This window comes from Mangifera indica, chromosome 2 (genome assembly GCF_011075055.1).
Source record: "Mangifera indica cultivar Alphonso chromosome 2, CATAS_Mindica_2.1, whole genome shotgun sequence".
Lineage (NCBI taxonomy): Eukaryota > Viridiplantae > Streptophyta > Magnoliopsida > Sapindales > Anacardiaceae > Mangifera > Mangifera indica.
Window position 1 is genome coordinate 14,375,483 of NC_058138.1, and position 26,321 is coordinate 14,401,803.

Genomic DNA, 26,321 nt, shown 5'->3' on the forward strand with positions numbered 1-26,321 from the left:
TGGCATTGGTTAAGGCCGGAGAAAGAAGCAAAGTTGGTTTCACTTTTGAATAGCTAGATTCCCCGTCAAGTATAGTTAAGAATCTTGCAGTGAAAAGTGCACTGAATTCCCAACAAGTTTTGTTATAGTCATCTCCCAACAGACAACTAGTCAGATTATTATCATAAAATATTTTACAAAACTATATGATTCTCAACACGATTTCTTTAAAAAACTGTATCAAGACGACTGAAATATATGATTAATTTTTAAGTAGACTTTAATCCAACAGTAAGAATACAGTAAATTGTAAACAATTATGAATCAATTGATTTTAGTAACAAATTAATGAAACAAACAGATACAACAATAATCCACAATGACATCTCAAAAGAGTGTTGCTAGTATTGAATCGATTATCTCCTAGTTGTGACAGAGAGTGATCCGAGTCTCTCTGGAACTCTCAGCTTGGAATTCTTTGCCTTGCTTATGACCACACTTTTAAGCACCCCCATAGCTCCTTCTTCTACTTGCCACTCCTCCAATCCATCCAAATCAACTTTTAAATTTTCAAGGCGACGAAAACCCCTTGATGTGCATACCATCTTCTTTCCACCATAAGATTTGGATAGTAATTCAAGAAATACTAGACTCTCCAACTTCTCCAACTGAGGCATTGGATCATCCTCTAAACCTGTATTCCGCAAACAAAGGCGTTCAAGATTTGGCAAAAGTTCATACATGTCTTTTGGTAATCTCTTCATCTTTCCATCTAATTTCAGCTCCAACAGAGATGGACAATGAGACAGTTGCTCTAGTGAATCAAAAAAATCTCGATTGTACAATTTATGCATAAAATTCGTATGCTTTTAAGTTTGGCAATAGAATCGAAGCTGAACTCCTTTTCATCTTTCACGGAATAAGAATTAATGTGCAGCTCTCGAAGATTAATCAATTTTTCAGGATTAACTTTAGCCCAGCTCTCGTAACTTGCGAACTTCAGAGTCAGAAGGTTTGTCAAGTTCTCAATCGGTAGACGACCTTCGAATTTTCCGATCAGATGTCTCAAATCTTGTAACTTAGAAATTTCAGTTGGCAGGTCGACGCAAGAATTAGAACTGTAAAAATCCAGGGTTTGTAGGCTCGCAAATGTGAGATTGATGGTGGAAGACAAGTTATACGAGAATTCCTGACGCCCAAATACTTCAAGTGAATCATTTTTGTTATCTCTTGAGGAAAGCTATTGTAATCAATTGGCGTTGCTCGGTAATACTGAATGTACAGCACTCTTAACAACCTAAAACCCCTGCAATCTGCTTCAGTGAGAAAACGAAATCCTCTAGAAAACAGAAAAATTGAACGCAAATTGGAGGGTCGATAAGACAAAATCTGCAAATCTTGACAAGACAGTCGCCGACATGATGAACTGGTTGAAAAGTGATTTGAATGAGCAATTTCAAGGTAATTGTGAACAAAGTTTAGCTCTTTCGCCTTTTCAAAGGCGAGATCCCGTAAAAGATCATGGACTCGACATGTTTCAACTCTTCCACGATATACTCTTTCTATTTGAATCAAGCTTCTGTTAAGCAATTCATCCTGGTGGGTTTTAGGCACTTCTTCCATTATTTGATCTTCTTCTTGCCAAATGAAACCTTCTGCCACCAATAGCCGGATTAGTTCCTCCATCAAAATTTCAGAGTCCTCGGGATAGATCGATAGGTAAAGAAAGCACAACTTCAATTGATAAGACAAATTACTGAAACTCAAATCTAATAGATAAGAAACATGAATCGAATCATTTCTTAGATGTCGCCAAATTTGATCACGTACCAAATGCCATTCCTGTGGTTTCTTGGTAGACAAAAGCCCGCTTAATACAACTATAGCAAGTGGCAGCCCACCGCATTTTTGCACCATCTCTCTTCCCAACTCTTCCAATTTTTCATCTCTTGTTGAATTTCGAAAGGCTTTTTCAGAAAACAGCTTCCAACTCTCATCTGGTCTAAGGAATCGAAGTTTGTGGACATGGTTTCTCTCATCTGAGCGCTCAGCTACGTCTTTGATGCGAGTGGTGATAATTACTCTGCTTCCATTATTGCTGTCTGGAAAGGATCTTTTCAAGCTCTCCCATGCTTCCTTTTGCCACACATCATCAATCACCACCAAGTATGACTGTTTCAGCAATGAATTGTGAAGATATCTCTCCAAATCTTCTGTATTCTTCTTTTCTAAGTCCATTGTCGAATGGTTAATCCCAAATGATTTTATAATTCTCCGAAGAAGATCTTCTGTTTTGTAATCTTGGGAAACAGAAACCCAAGCCCGACGACGGAATTTTTTCACTACTACACTGTCGTGGTACAGCTTTTTAGCAAGAGTGGTTTTGCCTAAACCTCCCATACCCAAGATTGAAATCACAAAACGCTTTGGCTCATCCTCAAGAAGTTTACCCAACAATACTTCAGCATCATCCTCAAAGCCAATAACATTCTCTTCAACTACAAAGGAAATGACTCTTCTTAGTTCTTTCAGTTTGCCAAGACCGTTGCTTGTTCCTTCTCTCCTGCTGCCATTGTCCTCAAGGTGGTAGAATTTTCGTTTGCGCGATAGATCGCTGATTCTCTTTCTGAGAGTTTCAATCTTCTTGTTAGTGTCATACAAATCAATCATTTCCTGATCGAATATGCAGGAACATTTCGTGATTGAAGCGAGAAATCCTTGGTTGTGATTTAGAGTTTGTCCTCGACCAAGTTTGAGCAAACATGAATCCAAGACATCTTCAGTGTCATAAGCAATGTCTCTGATATCAGACACCCACTTGCGAATCATAGGATCTTCAACTTGTTTCTCTTCAGCATCCTTGATGAAACATTGCATCCATTCAAGTTCATTCTTTAGCAACAGCACTTCATCTTTCACTTCTCTTAAGAACCCTGCTTCTTGGATGATGTAGTCTCCAAGCCTTCGTACCACAAATGAAACTACGGCATCAACCATGCTTCAAAAATTTTGATAATGGATCTGTTCTGATCTTTGAGTTTGCGCGGACTGTGGACTGAACTTTTGTTGGTCTTATAAGGCAGCAGTAACAAATGTTGAATTTTTGACCTTGGAAACTGCCCGGATCTGAATACCCGCTTGGAAAATTGCCGATACTTTTCACATCATTTTCATTATTGACTAGAAATTAATTAATTCCAAGTTTTTGGTATTATAGAAATAAAATATTGAAATAAATTTTGTGTTTCCACTATCATTTTTAAATTCTTACACTTAATTTATTCTTAAGTTTATTTTATTCATAATGAGAACCTAGCTGGAAACCTTCATTTCTTCCCATTTTGTCTTGATTTTTGAATATAGTTTTATCATAGAATAATTTAAATATTTCAATGTGCTTTAGTCTTTTTTTTTTTTGTTTAACTTCAAGAATTAATTTATACAATCATTGACTAGAAATTAATTAATACCAAGTATTTGGTATTATAGTGATAAGATATTGAAATAAAGCATGTGTTTCCATTGTCATTTTTACATTTTTTACTTAATTTATTCACAACAAAACGCCAGATAGAAACTTTCATTTGTTCACACTTTGTCAAGATTTCCTGTTTATTGATATCAGTTGAATATATTCCATTATGGAGTAATTTAAATATTTCAATATACTTTTTTTTTTTTTAACTTCAAGAATTAATATATGCAATCATTGACTAGATTTTAATTAATGCCAAATATTTGGTATTATAGTGATAACATATTGAAATAAAGCATATGTTTCCTTTGTCATCTTTAAATTTTATATTTAATTTATTCTACGTTTATTTTATTCACAACAAGAACCCAAATAGGAACTTTCATTTGTTCACACTTTGCCGCGATTTCGTGTTGATTGATAACAGTTGAATATAGTCCATTATGGAGTAATTAAATATTTCAATATGCATTAGTTTTTTTTTTTTTTTAAACTTCAAGAATTAATATATGCAATCATTGACTAGAAATTAATTAATACCAATTATTTGGTATTATAGTAATAAAATATTGAAATAAAGCATCTATTTTCATTGTTATCTTTGAATTTTTAACTTAATTTATTCTAAATTTATTTTATTCACAACAAGAACCTAGATAACTTTCATTTGTTCACACTTGGTCGTGACTTCATGCTTATTGATAACAATAGAATATAGTTCATTATGGAGCAATTTAAATATTTCAATATGCAATTTCTTTTTTTAACTTCAAAAATTAACATATGCAATTAATACCATCGATGACATTGGAAAGAGGTTGCACTCAAATGGGAAGTTCATATGAAAAAAATGTTGGTCCTGCCCATTTGTTGGGACTCATGCAAATACAAATAAAAAAGGGGGAAAAAAAACCATGTGATGGGTTCATAGCTAATGAGAAATGAAATTGCAATGATTTCAAGATACTATCTTCTGAATTTTAGAGTAAATTAAAGGCCAAAAGACTTATTCCCACACAAAGTTTAGCCGATTGTCAAAGTAATATTTGCTAACTTTTAAAATGAAAATAGTCACCCCTCATCCAATTTATGTTAAAAGTTAAAACTTATTGTTAGTTACAAAAAAATCAGGCCCTGGTTGTCAATGGAAGTCCTTTCTAACCTAAGGAGCCCAACCTTGGAAAGTTCTATTGCATCATTGAGGGTGGCCAGTCTTTGAGCCACATTTGTTAGAATCTTTAATGGAGAGATTAAACCATTTCACCAAACCAGAATTTTACGTCAAATCAATAAAGAAAGGTTTAGTTTCGTAAGCATACCTAAATCCATAGTAGTGCAAAGTCATGTGATTGATTGTCTTCCACGTCTAAAACCTATTTGCAGAGAAATCATCTCGAAACATGTAAGTAAAAAATTTACGGCATAAAATAGAAACCTCAACTCATTTATATTAAAATTATAATATTTTATATTAACTCATCATAAATAATAAAATATAATAATATAATTTCTACACATTACAAAAGTTATATCAAAACAATATCAATGAGATGTATCTAAATCCCAAAAAACTTTATAATTTTATTTGATTACAACAAAATGGGGTCTAACGACAATACCCAAACCGTTGACAGTATACAATGTGTATCGTTGTTAATATGTAGGTTCAATATTAGAATTAAATAAATAATCCCACCAACATCAGCTTTAAGTTGCTCCTTTAAGCCACTGTGGAAACAACCCACCTCTTGTGCATCTGTGAGCTTTCCTATCTTGGCAAGTAACTTATATCAAATTGAGTTTGCTAGTCTTCTGTAGAATCCGGCCTATAATGGAGGGATGCCAAAAGAATTTGTAAAGAATAACTAAGTTGAAAGAAGTGGAAAAAGTATGCAATTGTTGTGTTTTTTTAAATGCATGTTACTGTATTTTTTATTTAAAAAATTGCTATTTATAAAAAAAATTCTTAGTATTTTTATTATTTATATGTTTTCCACTTTCCGTTTCCCATATTTTTTAAAAAATGTGTTTTGATGTTTCTGTTTCTGTGTTACCTAGGTTGCAAGCATTGAATCAATTATCTCCCGGTTGTGAAAGAGATTGATCTTAATCTCTCTGGGATTCTTTGCTTGGAATTCTTTGCCTTGCTTATCACCACACTTTTAAGCATACGCATAGCTCCTTCTTCTACTTGCCACTCCTCCAACCCATCCAAATCAACCTCCACATTTTCAAAGCGATGAAAACCCGTTGATGTGCATACCATCTTCTTTCCACCATAAGATTTGGATGGTAATTCAAGAAAGATGACACTCTGCAACTTCTCCAACTTAGGCATTGGATCATCCTCTAAACCTGTGTTCTTTTAACAAAGGCATTCAAGATTTGGCACAACTTCATGGATGCATTGATTTTATGTATGCATTGTGTTGCATTACCTATTTACAGTCAAACTGAGCGTCAACCGTATTTAAAAATAATAATCACAAGGCTCGCGCATAAAAGTATAAAAAAGAGATAAAGCGTTCAAATTGGGGGAGGATTTTATTTTTATTTTTTGTTTCATTTTTAGGAATGCATTTAATTTCTTGTCTGCAATAAATGAAAACAAAAATTTGCTGCAAGAAAGATTCAAAACGAAAGAGAGCAGAGACAATGCAGCTGTTGGTACATATAAGCGGAAGACAAGCTTCATCTTTTTGGTGCTAAGTTTTTCTGGCAAAGGAGCGGCACTTGTTGATTATTCTGCGTGCCCTACGTAATTTTATTATTAAATGTCTCATCTTTTAGTTAATTGATGGAATACTCTCAAAAGTGAATACAAATTTATATGAAGTTACTTTCTAATTTACTGAATCATATCCGAGAAAGAATAGTGAATTTTGGAGAAAAAGACGAAATTTTATAGTTTCTTCTTATGGAATTAGGAGAGTAAGAACCATGTTTTTATAAGGCCAAAGGGTTGTTTCCCATTCAAGTTTAATTGCGTTCTCAAAGTCACACCTACGAAATTTGAAAAATCTAAAGTTTCACCTATGAGTCAATTGCCGTTAAAATTTTTTGTTTGAAACAGGAGTAAAATCATTATTTTATTAATAATATTAAAAAATATCCTTAAAGTTTTAAAAACTAATAACTTTAACCTGTCTAAAGTTTTCTAATTTTAAAAAGTCATATTTTTTATCCCGAATTTTTTCTTCAACGACCTCCGCTCTTCACCCTAAATTGTTAGTTGACGTACGAAAAACAATCTAGAATAGATCTCTTTATCACAATCTGGAGATCTCTTTGTCATTGGATTTCTTCATCTCCAAAAGGTGTAGAAGAAGATAAGGTTTTCAATGTTTTCGTCTCTGCTTTATTTTAATAATTTTACAACTATTATACCGAAAACTTGATGTTAATTAATTTCTAGTCAATGGTGAAATATTGTGAAAATTATCTGCAATTTCCAAGTGGGTGTTCAGTGGTCAGCCTCTTTAGATCCAAGAGAAATTAAAACATGAAGGATATATCTTGGCAGTTTCCAAAGTGCCATACAACATTTGTTACTTGACATACTTCTGCCTTATCAGATCAACAAAAGTTCAGTCCACACAAACTCAGAGATCAGAACAGATCCATTATCAAAAAATTAACAAAATTCGTGAACCATGGTTGATGCCGTAGTTTCATTTGTGGTAGAAAGGCTTGGAGACTACATCATCCAAGAAGCAGGGTTCTTAAGAGAAGTGAAAGATGAAGTGCTGATGCTAAAGAATGAGCTTGAATGGATGCAATGTTTCATCAAGGATGCTGAACAAAAACAAGTTGAAGATGCTATGATTCGCAAATGGGTGTCTGATATCCGCGACATTGCTTATGATACTGAAGATGTCTTGGATTCATATTTACTCAATTGCAGTCGAGGTCACAACCGTGGATTTCTCGCTTCAATCAAGAAAAATTCTTGCATATTCCATCAGGAAAAGATTGATTTGTATGGCATCGGCAAGAAGATTGAAACACTTAAGAAGAGAATCACTGATCTAAAACGCAAACGAGAATTCTACCGCCTTGAGGACATTTGTAACAAGGGAGAAGGAACGAGCAATGATCTTGGGAAATTGAAAGAACTAAGAAGAGTCACTTCCTTTGTAGTTGAAGAGAATGTTATTGGCTTTGAGGATGATGCTAAAGTATTGTTGGGTAAACTTGTTGAGGATGAGCCAAGGCGTTTTGTGATTTCAATCTACGGCATGGGCGGTTTGGGCAAAACCACTCTGGCTAAAAAGCTTTACCACAACAGTGCAGTCGTGAATAAATTCCATCGTCGCGCTTGGGTTTCCGTTTCTCAAGATTACAAAACAGAAGATCTTCTTCGGAGAATTATAAAATCATTTCGGATTAGCTATTCGACAATTGAGTTAGAAAAGATGAATACAGAAGATCTGGAGAGACATCTTCATGATTCATTGCTGGAACACTCATACTTGGTGGTGATTGATGATGTGTGGCAAAGGGAAGCATGGGAGAGCTTGAAAAGATCCTTTCCAGACAGCAATAATGGAAGCAGAGTAATTATCACCACTCGCATCAAAGATGTTGCTGAGCGTTCAGACGAGAGAACCCATGTTCACAAACTTCGATTCCTAAGCCAAGATGAGAGTTGGAAGCTGTTTTCTGACAAAGCCTTTCGAAATGTTACTAGAGATGAAGGATTGGAAGAGTTGGGAAGAGAGATGGTGCAAAAATGCGTTGGGCTGCCGCTTGCTATAGTTGTATTAAGCGGGCTTTTGTCTACGAAGAAACCACAGGAATGGCATATGGTACGTGATCAGATATGGCGACATATGAGAAATGATTCGATTCATATTTCTTATCTATTAGATTTGAGTTTCAGTAATTTGTCTTATCAATTGAAGTTGTGCTTTCTTTACCTATCTATCTACCCCGAGGACACTGAAATTTTGGTGGAGGAACTAATCCGGCTATTTGTGGCAGAAGGTTTCATAACGCAAGAGAAAGATCAAGTAATGGAAGATGTGGCTAAAAATCATCTGGATGAGTTGATTGACAGAAGCTTGATTCAAATAGAGAGAATATATCATGGAAAAGTTGAAACATGTCGAGTCCATGATCTTTTACGGGATCTTGCCATTGAAAAGGCCAAAGAGCTAAATTTTGTTCACAATTACATTGACAGTGCTCATTCAAATGTCTTTTCAACATCATGCCGGCGACTATATTGTCAAAATTTGCCAGTTTTGTTTATTCGACTCCCCAGTCTGCGTTCAATTTTTCTGTCTGCTGGAGGATTTGATTTTCTCATCGGAGCAAATTGCAGAGGTTTTAGGTTGCTAAGAGTGCTGTACATTCAGTATTACGAAGCAACGCCAATTGCTTGCAATAGCTTTCCTGAAGAGGCAACAAAATTGATTCACTTGAAGTATTTGGGCATCAGGAATTCTTGTATAACTTGTCTTCCACCTTCAATCTCGCATTTGCAGAGCCTACAAACCCTGGACTTTTACAGTTTTAACTCTTCTATCAACCTACCAACTGAACTCTCTAAATTACAAGATTTGAGACATCTGATAGGAGAATTCGAAGGTCCCTTACAGATTGAGAATTTGACAAACCTTCAGACTCTGAAGTTTGTAAGTTATCAGAGCTGGGCTAAAGTTAATACTGGAAAGTTGATTAATCTTCGAGAGCTGCACATTGATTCTTATTCCGTGAAAGATGAAGTCAAGTTCAGCTTCGATTCTATTGCCAAACTTAAAAGCATAATAATTTTATGCGTTGAATTGTTCTATAAACATTTTTTCGATTCACTAGAGCCACTGTCTCATTGTCCAGCTCTGTTGGACCTGCAATTAGATGGGAAGATGAAGAGATTACCAAGAGACATGCACGAAGTTGTGCCAAATCTTGAATGCCTTTGTTTAAGGAATACAGGTTTAGAGGATGATCCAATGCCCAAGTTGGAGAAGTTGCGGAGTCTCATATTTGTTGAATTGCTATACAAATCTTATGGTGGAAAGAAGATGGTATGCACATCAAAGGGTTTTCCCCGGCTTGAAAAATTAGTGGTTGATTTGGATGGATTAGAGGAGTTGCAAGTAGAAGAAGGAGCTATGAAGATGCTTAAAAGTGTGGTGATAAGCAAGGCAATGAGTTCCAAGCTGAGAATTCCAGAGGGATTGGGATCAATCTCTGTCACAACCAGGAAGTAATTGATTCAATGCTTGTATTGTCAATTGGGAGAATATATAAGAACAAAACATATTTCGTTTACGCAATTTAGTGTGTTTTTATGCAAAGTCTGTTATTTGAAACAAGTCTAAAATTTATTATATTAATTAAGAGTGATATTATTGACATGCCTTTAATAAATTAGAGAAATCCCATTTTTAAAATATTTTTTATAATCATAAATTTATTATTTATACTTCATATTTAATTACTTCTTTTTAATAAACACTTATGACATCCCATATTTTACATAAATCCTAAATCCTTTTATTAGTAATTCAAATTATACCTTCATATAAAATCATTTTGGAAATTAAATAAAAATTAAGAAAACATAATACGCGTTTTGAACAATATTATAAAACTATAAATTTTGCAATTGTTGCTTCTCTTTTTTTTTTTTTTTTAAAATATATAATCTGCATATTACAGTTGCCTATTCTAATAATTTTAGTTAAATTTATGTAATGTGCATATAAAATTATTTATAAAAATGTTTTGTTTTTCGATTCACAATTTTATTGATTAAAATTGTGACACAAATTTAGAAACAAACATTCCAAATGAAAAATGAAAGTTTCAATATTAGAATGTAAGTTTTGGTAAGGTGAACGGGTGTTCCACTTAAAATATCAATTTTGTATAGAACTCTAAAATAAGTTGTTTCATTGAATTGAACAACTGTTTCATCTAGAATGGGTTTTTCATCATATGGATTGATTGTTTTATCATAATATAAATATGTTTTATTCGAGGATTTAAGTTTTTTAAGGAGGAGGGTTTAGCAACTAGCTAGGATTTTACAGTTGTCACACTTAATATTTAAGATAGTTACCAATATATCGTTTTCTCTTCGTAAATAAACTCCACTAAGGTGAATTTTTCCATCATCTCTTCATAAATATATCGTTTTCACGTATTTTTTTTCTTTTACATTATTTATAGTTTATATTACAAAAACTTACGGAAATACAATAAAATTTTAATTTTTTAATATTTTTTCACATAATATTTTTATTTTTTTTATTAATAATAAAATTTAATAAAAGTTGAATGATGAATAAGTAAATTGAACGGGAGTTTGGGAATGGAGTAAACCTTAGGTGGGAATAAGTCAGTTGGAATAAAGAAATAGATCCGAGGGACAGATATGGGTGCCTGTGTGAACACTGCATAGTAGTCAATGATGAAATTCAAATATTGACTGCTAATTCCACTCTAATCTCGCAGCAATTTCCCAGTGGAAACATATTCTTGTTAATTCACCCTAAATTCATCAGTCAATATCTTGAAATTCTTGCATTTTCATTTCATATTAGGATGTTGCTCAAATTTCATTTCATATATTGTTAAGTTTGATGAAAGTAAAGTTTATATTTTTTTATTCCTATTTATGTGAGTTTGTATGTTGATTTATATGTAAGTTTGTTTTTATCATATCTGTTTGGTGGTGTATTGGATTGTAATAAAAAATCATCATTTATTTTGTATAGTGAACAATGACTCATGGAGGCCCCTTTTGTGAAAATCCTGGTTTCGCCTCTGGGATTACCATATAATTAAAATAAAATAAATTTACAATAAATTAAATACAAAATTTTAAAGATGGAAAAATTACTCAAACAATGGAAACACACAAAAGGCGTAAAAGGAAAAAAGGTTTTCAATGTTTTCGTCTCTGCTTCATTTCGATATTTTATTACTCTAATACCAAAAATTTGGTGTTAATTGATTTCCAGTTAATGATGAAAATTATGTGAAAGTGAACTGAAATTTCCCAAGTGGGTATTCAGTGGTGAGCATCTTGAGATCCAAGGGAAATTAAAAACTTGTAGGAAAGAGCCTGGCAGTTTCCAAAGGTCGAAAATTCAACATTCATTACTTTGCCTTATTAAAAGACCAACAAAAGTTGAGTCCACACAAGCTCAAAGATCAGAACAGATCCATTATCAAAAAATTAACAAAATTCGTGAAGCATGGTTGATGCCGTAGTTTCATTTGTGGTAGGAAGGCTTGGAGACTACATCATCCAAGAAGCACGGTTCTTAAGAGAAGTGAAAGACGATGTGTTGTTGCTAAAGAATGAGCTTGAATGGATGCAATGTTTCATCATGGACGCTGAACAAAAACAAGTTGAAAATGCTCTGATTCGCAAGTGGGTGTCTGATATACGGGACATTGCTTATGATACTGAGGATGTCTTGGATTCATATTTGCTCAAATGGGGTCGAAGAGAAACGCCGAATCAAAACCGAGGATTTCTCGCTTCAATCAGCAAGTATTGTTGCAGATTCAATTTGTATGGCATCGGCAAGAAGATTGAAACACTTAAGAAGAGAATCAATGATCTAAAACGCAAACGAGAATTCTACCGCCTTGAGGACATTGGTAACAAGGGAGAACGAACGAGCAATGATCTTGGGAAATTGAAAGAACTAAGAAGAGTCACTTCCTTTGTAGTTGAAGAGAATGTTATTGGCTTTGAGGATGATGCTAAAGTATTATTGGGTAAACTTGTTGAGGATGAGCCGAGGCGTTTTGTGATTTCAATATACGGCATGGGAGGTTTAGGCAAAACCACTCTGGCTAAAAAGCTTTACCACAACAGTGCAGTCGTGAATAAATTCCATCGTCGAGCTTGGGTTTCCGTTTCTCAAGATTACAAAACAGAAGATCTTCTTCGGAGAATTATAAAATCATTTCGGATTAGCTATTCGACTATTGAGTTAGAAAAGATGAATACAGAAGATCTGGAGAGACATCTTCACGGTTCATTGCTGGAACACTCATACCTGGTCGTGATTGATGATGTGTGGCAAAAGGAAGCATGGGAGAGCTTGAAAAGATCCTTTCCAGACAGCAATAATGGAAGCAGAGTCATTATCACCACTCGCATCAAAGAGGTGGCTGAGCGTTCAGACGAGAGAACCCATGTCCACAAACTTCGATTCCTAAGCCAAGATGAGAGTTGGAAGCTGTTTTCTGGAAAAGCCTTTCGAAATTTTACCAGAGACGAAGGATTGGAAGAGTTGGGAAGAGAGATGGTGCAAAAATGCGGTGGCCTACCACTTGCTATAGTTGTATTAAGCGGGCTTTTGTCTACCAAGAAACCACAGGAATGGCATCTGGTACGCGATCAGATTTGGCGACATTTGAGAAATGATTCGATTCATGTTTCTTATCTATTAGATTTGAGTTTCAGTAATTTGTCTTATCAATTGAAGTTGTGCTTTCTTTACCTATCTATCTACCCCGAGGACTATGAAATTTCGGTGGCGGAACTAATCCGGCTATTGGTGGCAGAAGGTTTCATAAAGCAAGAGGAAGATCAAGTAATGGAAGATGTGGCTAAAAATCACCTGGATGAGTTGATTAACAGGAGCTTGATTCAAATAGAAAGAATACATCATGGAATAGTTGAAGCTTGTCGAGTCCATGATCTTTTACGGGATCTTGCCATTGAAAAGGCCAAAGAGCTAAACTTTGTTTACAATTACATTGAAATTGCTCATTCAAATGGCTTTTCAACCAGTTCATCATGCCGGCGACTCTCTTGTAAAAATTTGCCGCTTTTGTTTAATCGACTCTCCAATATGCGTTCAATTTTTCTGTTTTCTGGAGGATTTGATTTTCTTGTTGGAGCAAATTGCAGAGATTTTAGGTTGCTAAGAGTGCTGTACATTCATTGTTACGGATCGACGCTGATTGACTACAGTTGCTTTCTTGAAGAGATGACAAAATTGATTCACTTGAAGTATTTGAGCATCAGGAATGCTAGTATAACTTGTCTTCCACCATCAATCTCGCATTTGCAGAGCCTACAAACCCTTGATTTTTACAGTCACTCTTCAGTCAAGCTACCAACTGAACTTTCTAAATTACAAGACTTGAGACATCTGATAGGATTTTTGGGAGACCCTTTACCGATTGAGAATCTGACAAACCTTCAGACTCTCAAGTTTGTAAGTTATCAGACATGGGCTAAAGTTAATCCTGAAAAGTTGATTAATCTTCGAGACCTGCACATTTATTATTATTCAGAGAAAGATGAAAACGAGTTCAGCTTTGATTCTATTGCCAAACTTAAAAGCATAAGAGTGTTACGCGTTAAATTGTTTAATCAAGTTTGTTTTGGTTCACTGGAGCCACTCTATCATTGTCCATCTCTGTTGCAGCTGAGGTTAGATGGGAAGATGAAGAGATTACCAAGAGACATGCATGAAGTTGTGCCAAATCTTGAATGCCTTTGTTTAAATAATACAGGTTTAGAGGATGATCCAATGCCTAAGTTGGGCAAGTTGCGGAGTCTGGTATTTCTTGAATTACTATATAAATCTTATGGTGGAAAGAAGATGGTATGCACATCAAAGGGTTTTCCTCGGCTTGAAAATTTAGAGATTGATTTAGATGGATTGGAGGAGTTGCAAGTAGAAGAAGGAGCTATGAAGATGCTTAAAAGTGTGCAGATAAGCAGGGCAATGTCTTCGAACCTGAGAATTCCAGAGAGATTGAGATCAGTCTCTGTCACAACCAGCAGCTGTCATTATGGATTTATTTTGTAATTGTTCATTTCCTTAATTTGTTAGTAAAAACAATTGAATTCATAATTGTGTGCAATTTACTGATTCTTCCTGTTGGATTAAAGTTTTCATTAGCTATCAAATTGGCGAGAAAAACTTACCTAAGACAACAGACTCACGATCTTACTTTGTCGATCCAGCGAAGAAGTCCAAGAAAACAATACTAGTACCTCCTATTTTGAGGTTAATTTGGAGAATATAATATACAATAAGAACAAAACATATTTCGTTTACGAAATTTGGTGTGTTTTTTATGCAAAGTCTGTTATGTGAAACAGGCCTAAAATTTACTGTATTAATTAAGAGTGATATTATTGACATGCCTTTAATAAATTAGAGAAAACCCATTTTAAAAATATTTTTTATAATGACAAATTTATTGTTTATACTTTATATTTACTTTCTTCTTTTTGATAAGCACTTACATAAATCCTAAATCCTTTTATTAGTAATTATTAGTAATTCAAATTATACCTTCATATAAAATCATTTTGGAAATTAAATAAAAATTAAGAAAATATAATAGGTTTTGAAACAATATTATAAAACTATAAGTTTTGTATTTGTTTCTCATTTTTACAAAAAAAATAATAATAATGTCAGAAATGTCTATAACGTGCATGTAAACTTATTTATAAATATTTTTTCTTTTCAATTCTCAATTTTAGCTATTAAAATTGTGACCCAAATTTAGAAACAAACATTCCAAATGAAAAATGAAAGTTTCAATATAAAATCGTGAGCGGATATTCCACCTAAAATATCAATTTTAGTCTAGAATGGGTTGTCTCATTGAATGGGACATAAGCTTTTTCAGTATATACTTTTAATTATCAACTTTAGGTTATTTAAGTTTGGGTTAAATTATCAACAACGGCACTTTTAATTTTTTCCCAGTATATATTATAAAGGAGAAAAAAAAAATCCAGAATGTATGTTGTACAGAAGTTTGTTCATTATTTTGGTAGTATATTTAAGTTGTCTTGCTTCATAAATCATGGTACCTCAATTGTTTGGTGCATTATTGTCGCTTCTTTATTGTCAAAATTTAATCAAACTTCCAGGCAAGTTCATCACTACCCGGCATAGTGACTTAATGCTTTCAATTTCGTGGGCAGGATTGGAGAAGTCAAATCTATTTTTCTAGGCAATAAAGAAACAGACCTCTCACCCGCCGTCACATGGACGGATATGGCTACTTGTGTGAACACTGCATTGTAGTCAGTGATGAAGTTCAATGAATATTGACTGCTACTTCCACTCTAATCTCGCGGCAATTTACCAGTGGAAGCATAATCTTTTTAATTCACTGTAAATTCAGTAGTCAATCTCTCTAGGGAAATTAAATTAAATACTTATTTAATCTTTTTTATTAAAAAAAAATTATTTTTTCTATTCTGAAGTAAAAATATCTATTTTTTCTATTCCTAAATAAAAATACTCTAAATATTTTTTAAAATATCAAAACTACCCTTCACCACATCTAAATAACCCTTCTCACTCTCACTTTCATTACATACACTTCTCATATCACTCAAACACTCACTCTCACTCTCATTTTTACTCAATACAAATTCTACAGATTCGTTCGGAAGAAAAAAGTTTGTATTTCTAAATTTGAATTGAAAAAAGTCAATTCCTAAGAAAAAAGGTATTTATACGAATCTTAACTCAAAACTTAATTTTATTTGTTAAATTTAATTTTATGTCATGTGAAGGGGGTATTTGGATATTTGATAAAAAATTAGGGGTTAAATAAAATGTTTAAAAAATATGAGGGTATTTTGATATTATACAATATAGGAAGGATTTAAATAATATGTTAAAAATAGATAGATGAATTTTAATACAAGACAACATACAATGGTGTTAAATGAAATATTAGATAATTATGAGAGGGTAAATGAAATGTTATAAAAACATGAGGGTATTTTGATATTAAACATTGTAAAAATGTTTTAAATAAAATGTTAGGAATAGACAGATACATTTTGATACAAGATAACATACAAGAGTGTTAAATAAAATTTTAGATAATTATAAGGAGTTAAATAAAATGTTAGAAAAATGTGAGAATATTTTGATATTAAACATTTTAAGATGGTTTTAAATGATATGTTAAGAGTAGATAGATGTATTTCTATACAAGACAACATGTGAGAGTATTATTTGAAATGTTAGATAATTTCAGGAGGTTAATTGAAATATTAAAAAAATATGAGGACATTTTAATATTAAACTTTTTTAGACAGTTTTAAATGACATATTAGGAGTAGATAGATGCATTTCGAGAAAACACAACATTTAAGGGTGTTGATGAAATGTTACATAATTATAGGGGTTAAATGAAATGTTAAAAAAATATGAGCGGTATTTTGATTTAAACATTGTAAGAACGTTTTAAATGAAATGTTATGAATAGATAGATATATTTGAATACAAGACAACATGTGAGGGTGTTATGTGAAATGTTAGATAATTATAAAGGTTAATTAAAATTTTGAAAAAATATGAGGGGTAATTTGATATTAAATATTTTTAGATAGTTTTAAATAATATATTATGAGTAGGTTAAGACATTTTTGAAAATTATAGGTGGCATATATATCAATAAATGGATATTGTAGATTTTTTCTTATAAATGTTTAATTTTTCTCAAAAATTTATCATTGTAGGATTTATAATTAAAATAGGTGGGTATCCATCGGTTCGTTTTCAAGTAGAATGGATTTAACGTGATGACAACGCAACGAAATATGTTGGAGATGTAAACAATTGATTAAAATTCCCATTGGAACAACATTTGAAGGATTTATTCAACTTTTGAGTGAGCGTTACGATTTTGATCCAATCAGAAACTTCCTTCAATTATTTATGAAGCTAAGAAAAATTGAGTTTGATTGTTCGGTACAGATCCAAAATGATGAAGATGTTCTAGGTCTTATTGATATGTCTCTATACTTCCAAGAATGTATTCATGTTTTTGTTATATGTATCCTGATCGAAGGATAAGAAGAACAAAAAGAAGAAGAACAAATTATTAAAGTTAAAAAAGAATATGATTTGGAAGACTTGATTGATTTCAGTAATGATGCATTGTATATTGCAAATGAATGGGCTTATGGAGAGAAAGATAGAGTTCCCGATTAGGGTGACTTTGAAAGGAATGACATGACTGATATTCTTTTTGATGAGGCAAAGTCCGAATATGTGTCACTTGTTATCGGAGATATAAATAGTTTACAGCTTGAAAATCCTATCTTGGGTAGTGAAAATTATTCTATGCCATTTTTTGACAATGTCCCCATTGATCCGTTTAGGGGGCTTTCTGATTTTTCTCTATAGCGATCAACATCATCAAGTGGTACAAGATTGATCCGAGAGGGGAATGCTGTAAAGCTTGGTGATATTTTCCATAACAAACAACATTTGAAAGATGTTATATATCAGTTTGCCTTAGAGAAAGGATTTCAATATATGGTACTTAAGTCTAGCATGGGCCGCTGGCAAATTAAGTGTCATAATGAAAAATGTCGTTGGTTTCTATCTACAACCAAAGCTAAAGTTAGTGAAGTCTTCCAAATCATTAAAATGAATCCAACCCACACATGTTTAATTGATCAAATAATGCCACATCACCGATAAGTTGGGGCCTAGGCATTAGGTCAATTAATGAGATCAAAGTTTGTGTTGATTGATTGAATTTATCGGCCTAAAGAGATAATTGTCAATATCGTCGACCGGTATAAAATTGACATTTTATTTTCACAGGTTTGGCGAGCAAGAAATTAGACTTTAAATTCACTGAGAGGCTCATCAGAAGAATTATTTATGCTTTTACCAGATTATTACTATATTTAGAGCATACTAATCCAAGAATCGTAACAACTATTGAAACGGATGATGAACATCAATTTAATGTTGCGTTTGGTTTAGAGTTTTTAGATTGTGATGATTTATTTTGCAAATAGTCGCATTTATATTTTGGTCGGATTTCTTATTGTGTTGTCATTGAGAGAGAAGAAAGCCAAATTTTGACCGCATTTGCATTCACACTCGCACTCGCACTCGCTTGTTGTCAAAATTTGTTTGAATAATAAACATAACAATTGTGAAACTGAAGGAAAAAAAATACAAGAATTCAAACTTGAATTAGAAAATAAAACAACATAACAAACCAAACAGCGGAGCAAATAAAAGATGCACTTGTACTTTATTCACATTTGTTTCTTTTTTTTTTGTTATGCTCTTTATATATTAACAATCAAACAAAAAATTGACCTATTTCAGAATAAGTTTATGAATGTTACGATTTATAAGTTACCAAACTTATAATTAATATGATGATGTTGGAGTATGTTGTCAAAGAACACACTGTCGGAGAAAAAATATGACTGAAGAAAGGTAATTACTAGAAAGTAAAGGTATTATTGGAATGACGATTGAATTTTCTAAAAAAAGTAAATTAATGCTCCTTGGAATCCATACAATTACATTTTACAATTCATTATATTGCTACGTAATCTGCAGGATATTTTGCCAGCAAACTAGGGATAATTATAATTTGCTAACGATATGTGTTGGTTTTTCATTTTATCATATCATGCTAACGACAGTCTTGGATCCTTAATGCTCCTTGGAAGCTGACTGTAAGCATGTTAACTATTAATTAAATAGGCTTCCCTTTTTTTCTTTTTCAAAGAAAGGCCAAAAGAGCTATTCCCACCCAAGGTTTAATTTATTGTTATTGATACCCACAACTTTTCAAAATTTTAAACACTCACCTGTTATCAAATTTCTGTTAAATTTTGATGTCAGTATAAAAGAAAAAAATATCATTTAATGATTTTATTTTAAAAAATGATAATTTATCCTGTTTTACCCCATGTCAGTTGTTAAAGTTGATGAAATTTGTTAGTATTGAAGATATAATTTTCACGGTGATTGAAGATGCACTTCCCTATGGTTCTGCACTTCATGCATCTTTGGCTTTAAGATATCTTCTTGATTTCCAATCTAAATTTTTTTCATCAGAGGGAAAACATCGCGACAAGTTGTGAGTTGTTGATTGATTGTCTTTCCTATAAGTATAAAATCCAATGCTGGCTTAAATTCTTTCACGGAGGAAAGTCAGATTAATACTCCTGCACATAGTTGGTCCTAAATTTCTATCACGGAGTGTTTTCTGGACTTGAGCTCAACACCTGTTTCATGAATTTCTTCAGTGATTGTTTGATGGGTGAAAATATGGGAAAACAACCAACTTTGGATGGGAATAAGTCCTTTGACCTTTCTAGACCAGGAGTCAATATTGTATTTTATTGTCAAGCAGTATGAAATGTTGGAATATTTTGGACCATGTACTTTTCTAGACTTCTAAAATATAACAGTAACATTGAAGTAAATAGTATTACAAATAATTAAAAAAATTAATGAAACATAATAAATTGCCAATTTCGATTGAGTCATCGACTCCTGGTTGTGATAGAGATGGATCTCTACCTCTCTGGAATTTTCACAATTTGTAAACCAGGAGTCAATATCGTATCTCACAAAATGCATGCTATGTGCTCGCAATTTTCATGGTTTGCTAAATACATAGATTTGATCCAAATTGTGACATAATTATTAGGCCCAGATACGAAAAGAGTCAAACCCGAACACATTTTTTACTCAAGTTTAACTCGAATGAAAAATAAAAAAACTCGAGCTTATCAAGCTAAAGTAAAAAGATAACTTGAGTTTGACTCAAACTTGAAGTTTGAAGCTTGGTTTGATCTGTATATTTTGGCAGTATTTTTAAACTTAATCAAGTGACATTTTTTTCTAAGAGATCCACCAAGAGAACATGCAACCAGAAAAACAATGGAATTCAAAACAAAATGAAGAACAAAAACCCAATTTATGTGAAAAAACCTCATTAATATGAAGAGATGAAAAAACCAGGAGAAAATAATCTTCCAGTATGTCAAAAATGAATCTCAATCAAAGAAGCTTTCTCTAATAAGCAATAGTCCATAGCAATATCATCAAAAAGATAACAAACGAAAAATATGAATTTTTTGGTTATATCGCCCAACATTTGACAAAAGATGGCTAATTCTAATTCTTAAAATTGAAGTCTACTTTCAAATTATGCAGTGCAATAATCTTCATAAATGAAATAATTACCGATTTGTATTCCTTATGAGATCATCTTCCTTCCCATTTATTGCAATTACAGTTGTTGCCCCAAATTAGAATTCTTTTTAATATTAACACTTAATAACTTCAAGTTGGATTACCACATGATTAAAATAGGCCCAAAGACTTGTTTCCACCCAAGGTTAAGTGTAATCCCAAATTCATACACTCCAACTTTCAAAAACCCAAACTCCTGATTATGAGCAAAATTCTGTTAAAAAACTCAGTTAATGTTAAGGGCAAAATCATCATTTAATAAAAAATTCAAAAAACTAAAGTTTTAGTGCATTCCTCCCGTCAATTTGAAAATTTAATAATTTTTCCAACCCAAAGTTTGAAAAGTGACAATTTCACTCATAGGGTTTTGAAACCATCGTCAGAGATTGTAAAGTTCGTTGTCTCTGGCCGTCTTGGATTTTGGAGTTAATCACTTTAATCAGTAGGTGGAAACAAGTTAACAAAGAGAGATAACCCAGGTGGGAGAATGAACGCAATTGGAGACGGCAAGCTCGCCATCTTTGGTGATGGTTTCAAAAACCTACCGATGAAATTGTTATTTTTCAAACTTTGGGTGAAAAAAATTGTTAGATTTTCAAACTGAGAGGGGGAATGTGATAAAACTTTAGTTTTTAAAATTTTAATTAAATGACAATTTTAACCTTTAACTTTAACAGAAAATTTTAACAGAATTTAACTTATAGTTGAAATTTTGAGTTTTTGAAAGCTAAAGGGTAAGAATTTGGGACTACACCTAACCTTAGGAGGGAACAAAGTCCTTTGGCCATTAAAATAAGATAATCTTAGAATAAATTAAGTAAAAAAATTAAAGATGGACAAATTACAAAAACAATGGAAACACAAAAGGTGTAAAGGAAAGGTTTTCAATGTTTTCGTCAATATTTTATTACCATAAACTTGGTGTTAGTTAATTTCTTCTCAATGATGAAAATTATGTGAAAATTAACTGCAATTTCCCAAGTCGGTATTCAGTAGTCAGCACCATCTTGAGATCCAAGAGAAATTAAAACTTGCAGGAAAGAGCTTGGCAGTTTCCGAGAATTCCAGAGAGATTGAGATCAGTCGGGTCAGCTTATTGACTTTGAATGTTGTGAGCCAGGTTCCGAGAAGTCAAGTCTATTTTCGTACGCAATACAAAAATAGACTTCTCACCCGCTCTCTATTTTTGTAAGTAATAAAGAAATAAACCTCTCACCCGCTCTCGGATGATATGAATATTTGTGTGAATGCTGCGCAGCACGTAAAAAAAAAAATCCTATTAATGAAAGAACAATTAACAGATAGATAAAATCCGTTCATTATAAATACTTTTATATAATTTTATTGATAAATTAGTTATATTCTCATTAAAATAAAATAAAATTTTGATTTTAGCCATCTAAAAATAGTCATTAAAAATCTTTTTTTTTTTTGTAATTAACAAATAAGAATGAAAGAATCCCTTTGTATTTTTCATTAAAAATATTAACAACAGAAATAAAATATTTTTCCCCTTAGTAAAAAAATTTTTTGAGTGTAGTGGTCAATGACTTAATTCAATGAATATTTACTGCTTCTTTCATTCTAAACTCGCAGCAATTTCCCAGTGGAAACATTTTCTTTTTAATTTACTCTAAAATTCAGAAGTCAGTATCTTGAAATCCTTGCAATTTTATTTCACATTAGCTATTGCTCAAAATTCGGTGCACTCCTTCTCAAAGATCAGATCCATTATTATCAAAGACAAAAACTGTGAAGCATGGTTGATGCGGTAATTTCATTTGTGGTACAAAAGCTTGGAGATTATATCATCCAAGAAGCAGTGTTCTTACAAGAAGTAAGAGATGAAGTGCAGTTGCTAAAGAATGAGTAGGAATGGATGCAGTGTTTCATCACGGATGCTGAAGGAAAACAAGCTGAAGATGCTGTGACTAGCAAGTGGTTGTCTGATATCACAGACATTGCTTATGATACCGAGGATGTCTTGGATAAATTTATGCTCAAAATCGATAAGGAAAAGACTCCGAATCAAAAGCCACAAAAATGATATGCCCATAAAAATGGGTGTTAAATTGAGTATTAAAATTATATGTATAATCGTGATTAAATGTTATTTTATCTTTTAAAATATAATTTTAATAAAAATACAAATTTAAAGAATAATCCCATTTTGAAGAAATTGTGAGAGCCCCATAATATGTAAATTATTATCCAAATCTTCTGAGAAAAAGAAAATGGTATACACGTCAAGGGTTTTTCTCCGCTTTGAAAATTTAGAATTTGAATTAGAGGAATTGGTAAGTGGAAAAAAAGCTATGCGATGATCTTCCTCAATTTTACCATTATATTTTAGAAGACTTGAAAAGTACAGGGTTGAAAAATATTTCAACGTTTTATACTGCTTCGACTATAAAATATTACAAAACAAAAAATTGAGTGGATTGTTGATGAAAGTGGGATGTAACTTACATGAGGAAAGGTAATTTATTTTGTTTACTTTGTATGAAAACTGGTTAAAAAATAAAAATACATTTTCCTTATAGGGTAAATGGAATTTTATAGAGGATGTTGAGGGGCAACAAGTTGAAAAAATATTTCTTACTCTCAATTAGATTTATTCTGGTAAATGGAATAAAATTTAAAAATAATAATTATTTATTGCATTTATTATTAATGTTTTTAAAACCTGGTGATCGAACCGGTTATTTTATTAGTTCACGGTTTGGTTAGTCCAATTGGATAATCAATTGATTCAACTTATTATCAAATTATTATATATTTTTTAAATAGTATGAAACATTTATCATATTTTTTAAATATAAAACATATAAAATATAATTTCAAATATTCTAATTAAACAATAGACACTCCATTATATAGATTAAGAAAAAAATCAATTACAAATTGTTGGTTTTAATTAGTTTTTCTAGTTAAATGACTTTACTGAGTTTAATCGAATTTCAAACAAATTAACATTTATATATAGACAGATCAAATTGTGAAATATGATTAATTTGTAGATTGATTCACAGTTTAATCAGCCAAACTGATTAGTCCAGTTTGGTTTTAAAAGTATTGTTTATTATAGATTATAAAGTAAGTGGATTTATAGGCCGCCCTAAAGAAACTTCAATTTTTAATAAATACAATAGCAAAAAAATTATCTATTTATTAAGTTATTAAAATTAATTTTAATTTCTTATTATTTACAAAAACTTTTGGCGTCCCACAATCTAAAATAAACTTAGAATGAATTAAGTAAGTAGTTAAATTTAAATTATATTTGACAGAAAAAATATATTAGGGTTGTATATTGATCTTTTGACTCTTTCATTGAACCTAGAGATGAATACTGTGGTTCATGACTATTCTCCATAACAAGTCATTTGATGATCTCTAGCGAAGTATTGATTTTTATAATCAAATCTGCAAGGTGGATTTATGCATTTTAGTTCAGCAATTTCAGTCCATTTTATTATTTGCCATAAATTGATACTGAATTCTAGTTTTGGTCTTCGAAAAAATTATTTTATAATAATACTATGTATATAGTTTTTATACATAAATAATAATATATTATTATATAATTGAATGTTATTTTATCTTTAATTTTTAACTGTTCAATTATATAATAATATATTATTATTTGTGCATAAAATTATGCACAAAAATTATACATAAACTAATGATTAAAAAAAATGGACAAATTACTAAAGCAATGGAAACAAAGGTTATCAACGTTTTCATCTCTGCTTTATTTCAATATTTTATAACTATAATACCATCAACTTGTAGGAAAGATCCCGGCAGTTTCCAAGGGCAAAAAATTCAACTTTTGTGCCTTATCAGATCAATAAGACTTCAGTACACAGAAACTCAAAGATCAGAACAGATCCATTATCAAAAAATTATCAAGATTTGTGAAGCATGGTTGATGCTGTAGTTTCATTTGTGGTAGGAAGGCTTGGAGACCACATCATACAAGAAGCAGGGTTCCTAAGAGAAGTGAAAGATGAAGTGCTGTTGCTAAGGAATGAGCTTGAATGGATGCAATGTTTCATCAAGGATGCTGAACAGAAGCAAGTTGAAGATGCTATGATTCGCAAATGGGTGTCTGATATCAGAGACATTGCTTATGATACTGAAGATGTCTTGGATTCATATCTGCTCAAACGCGGTCGAGGACAAACTCTGAATCACAACCAAGGATTTCTTGCTTCAATCAAGAAATGTTCTTGCATATTCGGTCAGGAAAAGATTGATTTGTATGGCGTAGGTAAGAAGATTGAAACAATTCGGAAGAGAATCAGTGATCTATCTCGCAAACGAGAAATCTACCGCCTTGAGGACATCGGTAACAAGGGAGAAGGATCGAGCAATAGCCTTGGCAAATTGAAAGAACTAAGAAGGGTCACTTCCTTTGTGGTTGAAGAGAATGTTATTGGCTTTGAGGATGACGCTAAAGTATTGTTGGGTAAACTTCTTGAGGATGAACCAAGGCTTTTTGTGACTTCAATCTTGGGTATGGGAGGTTTAGGCAAAACCACTCTAGCTAAAAAGCTTTACCACAACAGTGTTGTCGTGAATAAATTCCATCATCGAGCTTGGGTTTCTGTTTCTCAAGATTACAAAACAGAAGATCTTCTTCGGAGAATTATAAAATCATTTCGGATTAGCTGTTCGACAATTGACTTAGAAAAGATGAATACAGAAGATCTGGAGAGACATCTTCACGATTCATTGCTGGAACACTCTTACTTGGTGGTGATTGATGATGTGTGGCAAAAGGAAGCATGGGAGAGCTTGAAAAGATCCTTTCCAGACAGCAATAATGGAAGCAGAGTAATTATCACCACTCGCATCAAAGACGTAGCAGAGCGTTCAGACGAGAGAACCCATGTCCACAAACTTCGATTCCTAAGCCAAGATGAGAGTTGGAAGCTGTTTTCGGAAAAAGCCTTTCGAAAATTTACTATAGATGAAGGACTCGAAGAGTTGGGAAGAGAGATGGTGCAAAAATGCGGTGGCCTACCACTTGCTATAGTTGTATTAAGGGGGCTTTTGTCTACCAAGAAACCACAGGAATGGCATATGGTGCGTGATCAGATTTGGCGACATTTGAGAAATGATTCGATTTATGTTTCTTATCTATTAGATTTGAGTTTCGGTAATTTGTCTTATCAATTGAAGTTGTGCTTTCTTTACCTATCTATCTACCCCGAGGACTATGAAATTTCGGTGGCAGAACTAATCCGGCTATTGGTGGCAGAAGGTTTCATAAAGCAAGAGGAAGATCAAGTAATGGAAGATGTGGCTAAAAATCACCTGGATGAGTTGATTAACAGAAGCTTGATTCAAATAGACACAGTATATCATGGAAGAGTTATAACATGTCGAGTCCATGATCTTTTACGGGATCTCGCCATTGAAAAGGCGAAAGAGCTAAACTTTGTTTACAATTACAATGAAATTGCTCATTCAAATGGCTTTTCTGTTGAAGCTATGAAGCTGTGAAGTTGGCTGCTGTAAATTCTGATTTTTTGAAGATGGTTCTGCTGCAGAAAGCTGAAGATGATATGGATTATTTTTTTGCAGCCTTTAAAATGGTGACAAACTTCCTTAACCATTTTGTAATGTTTTTAGTTAGAATGCAACCAAACTAAATTATATTTGTTATGTTAGGTGTACTTTGACTTAAAGTTTGGTTGGCTTGTAAGAATTTGTGTGGATAAGCTTAATTTAAGCTGCTTTTGTACAGGGGTTAGGAAAGCTATGTAAATATACATGTATGGCAAAGAAATGATATGTTTTTAAGTCACAAAAACAGAAAAATAGCAGACCTCCGTTCCAGCTCTCTGTTTTCTCCTCTG

At 32.5% G+C, this 26,321-nt stretch overlaps 4 protein-coding genes across 4 annotated transcripts; 3 read left to right on the forward strand and 1 right to left on the reverse strand.

The window, feature by feature from the left end:
• Nucleotides 1–395: 395 nt before the first annotated feature.
• Nucleotides 396–2,976, reverse strand: LOC123208576 (disease resistance protein RPP13-like). Its single transcript, XM_044626111.1, has 3 exons — nucleotides 1,184–2,976; nucleotides 823–1,097; nucleotides 396–673 (listed from the first exon to the last, which is right to left on the reverse strand). Exons 1-3 carry the CDS (start codon nucleotides 2,974–2,976, stop codon nucleotides 396–398), a joined length of 2,346 nt encoding a protein of 781 aa, XP_044482046.1.
• Nucleotides 2,977–7,076: 4,100 nt separating this feature from the next.
• LOC123204072 (disease resistance protein RPP13-like) lies at nucleotides 7,077–9,730 on the forward strand. The gene has a single exon (XM_044620622.1). The coding sequence runs from the start codon at nucleotides 7,108–7,110 to the stop codon at nucleotides 9,670–9,672; it is 2,565 nt and encodes an 854-aa protein (XP_044476557.1). The 5' UTR covers nucleotides 7,077–7,107; the 3' UTR covers nucleotides 9,673–9,730.
• A 1,937-nt stretch (nucleotides 9,731–11,667) lies between these two features.
• On the forward strand, nucleotides 11,668–14,253 carry LOC123208577 (disease resistance protein RPP13-like). Its single transcript, XM_044626112.1, has one exon. The coding sequence runs from the start codon at nucleotides 11,668–11,670 to the stop codon at nucleotides 14,251–14,253; it is 2,586 nt and encodes an 861-aa protein (XP_044482047.1).
• Nucleotides 14,254–24,188: 9,935 nt separating this feature from the next.
• On the forward strand, nucleotides 24,189–25,965 carry LOC123208578 (putative disease resistance RPP13-like protein 3). The gene has a single exon (XM_044626113.1). It carries the CDS (start codon nucleotides 24,379–24,381, stop codon nucleotides 25,963–25,965), a length of 1,587 nt encoding a protein of 528 aa, XP_044482048.1. The 5' UTR covers nucleotides 24,189–24,378.
• The last annotated feature ends 356 nt before the right edge of the window (nucleotides 25,966–26,321 follow it).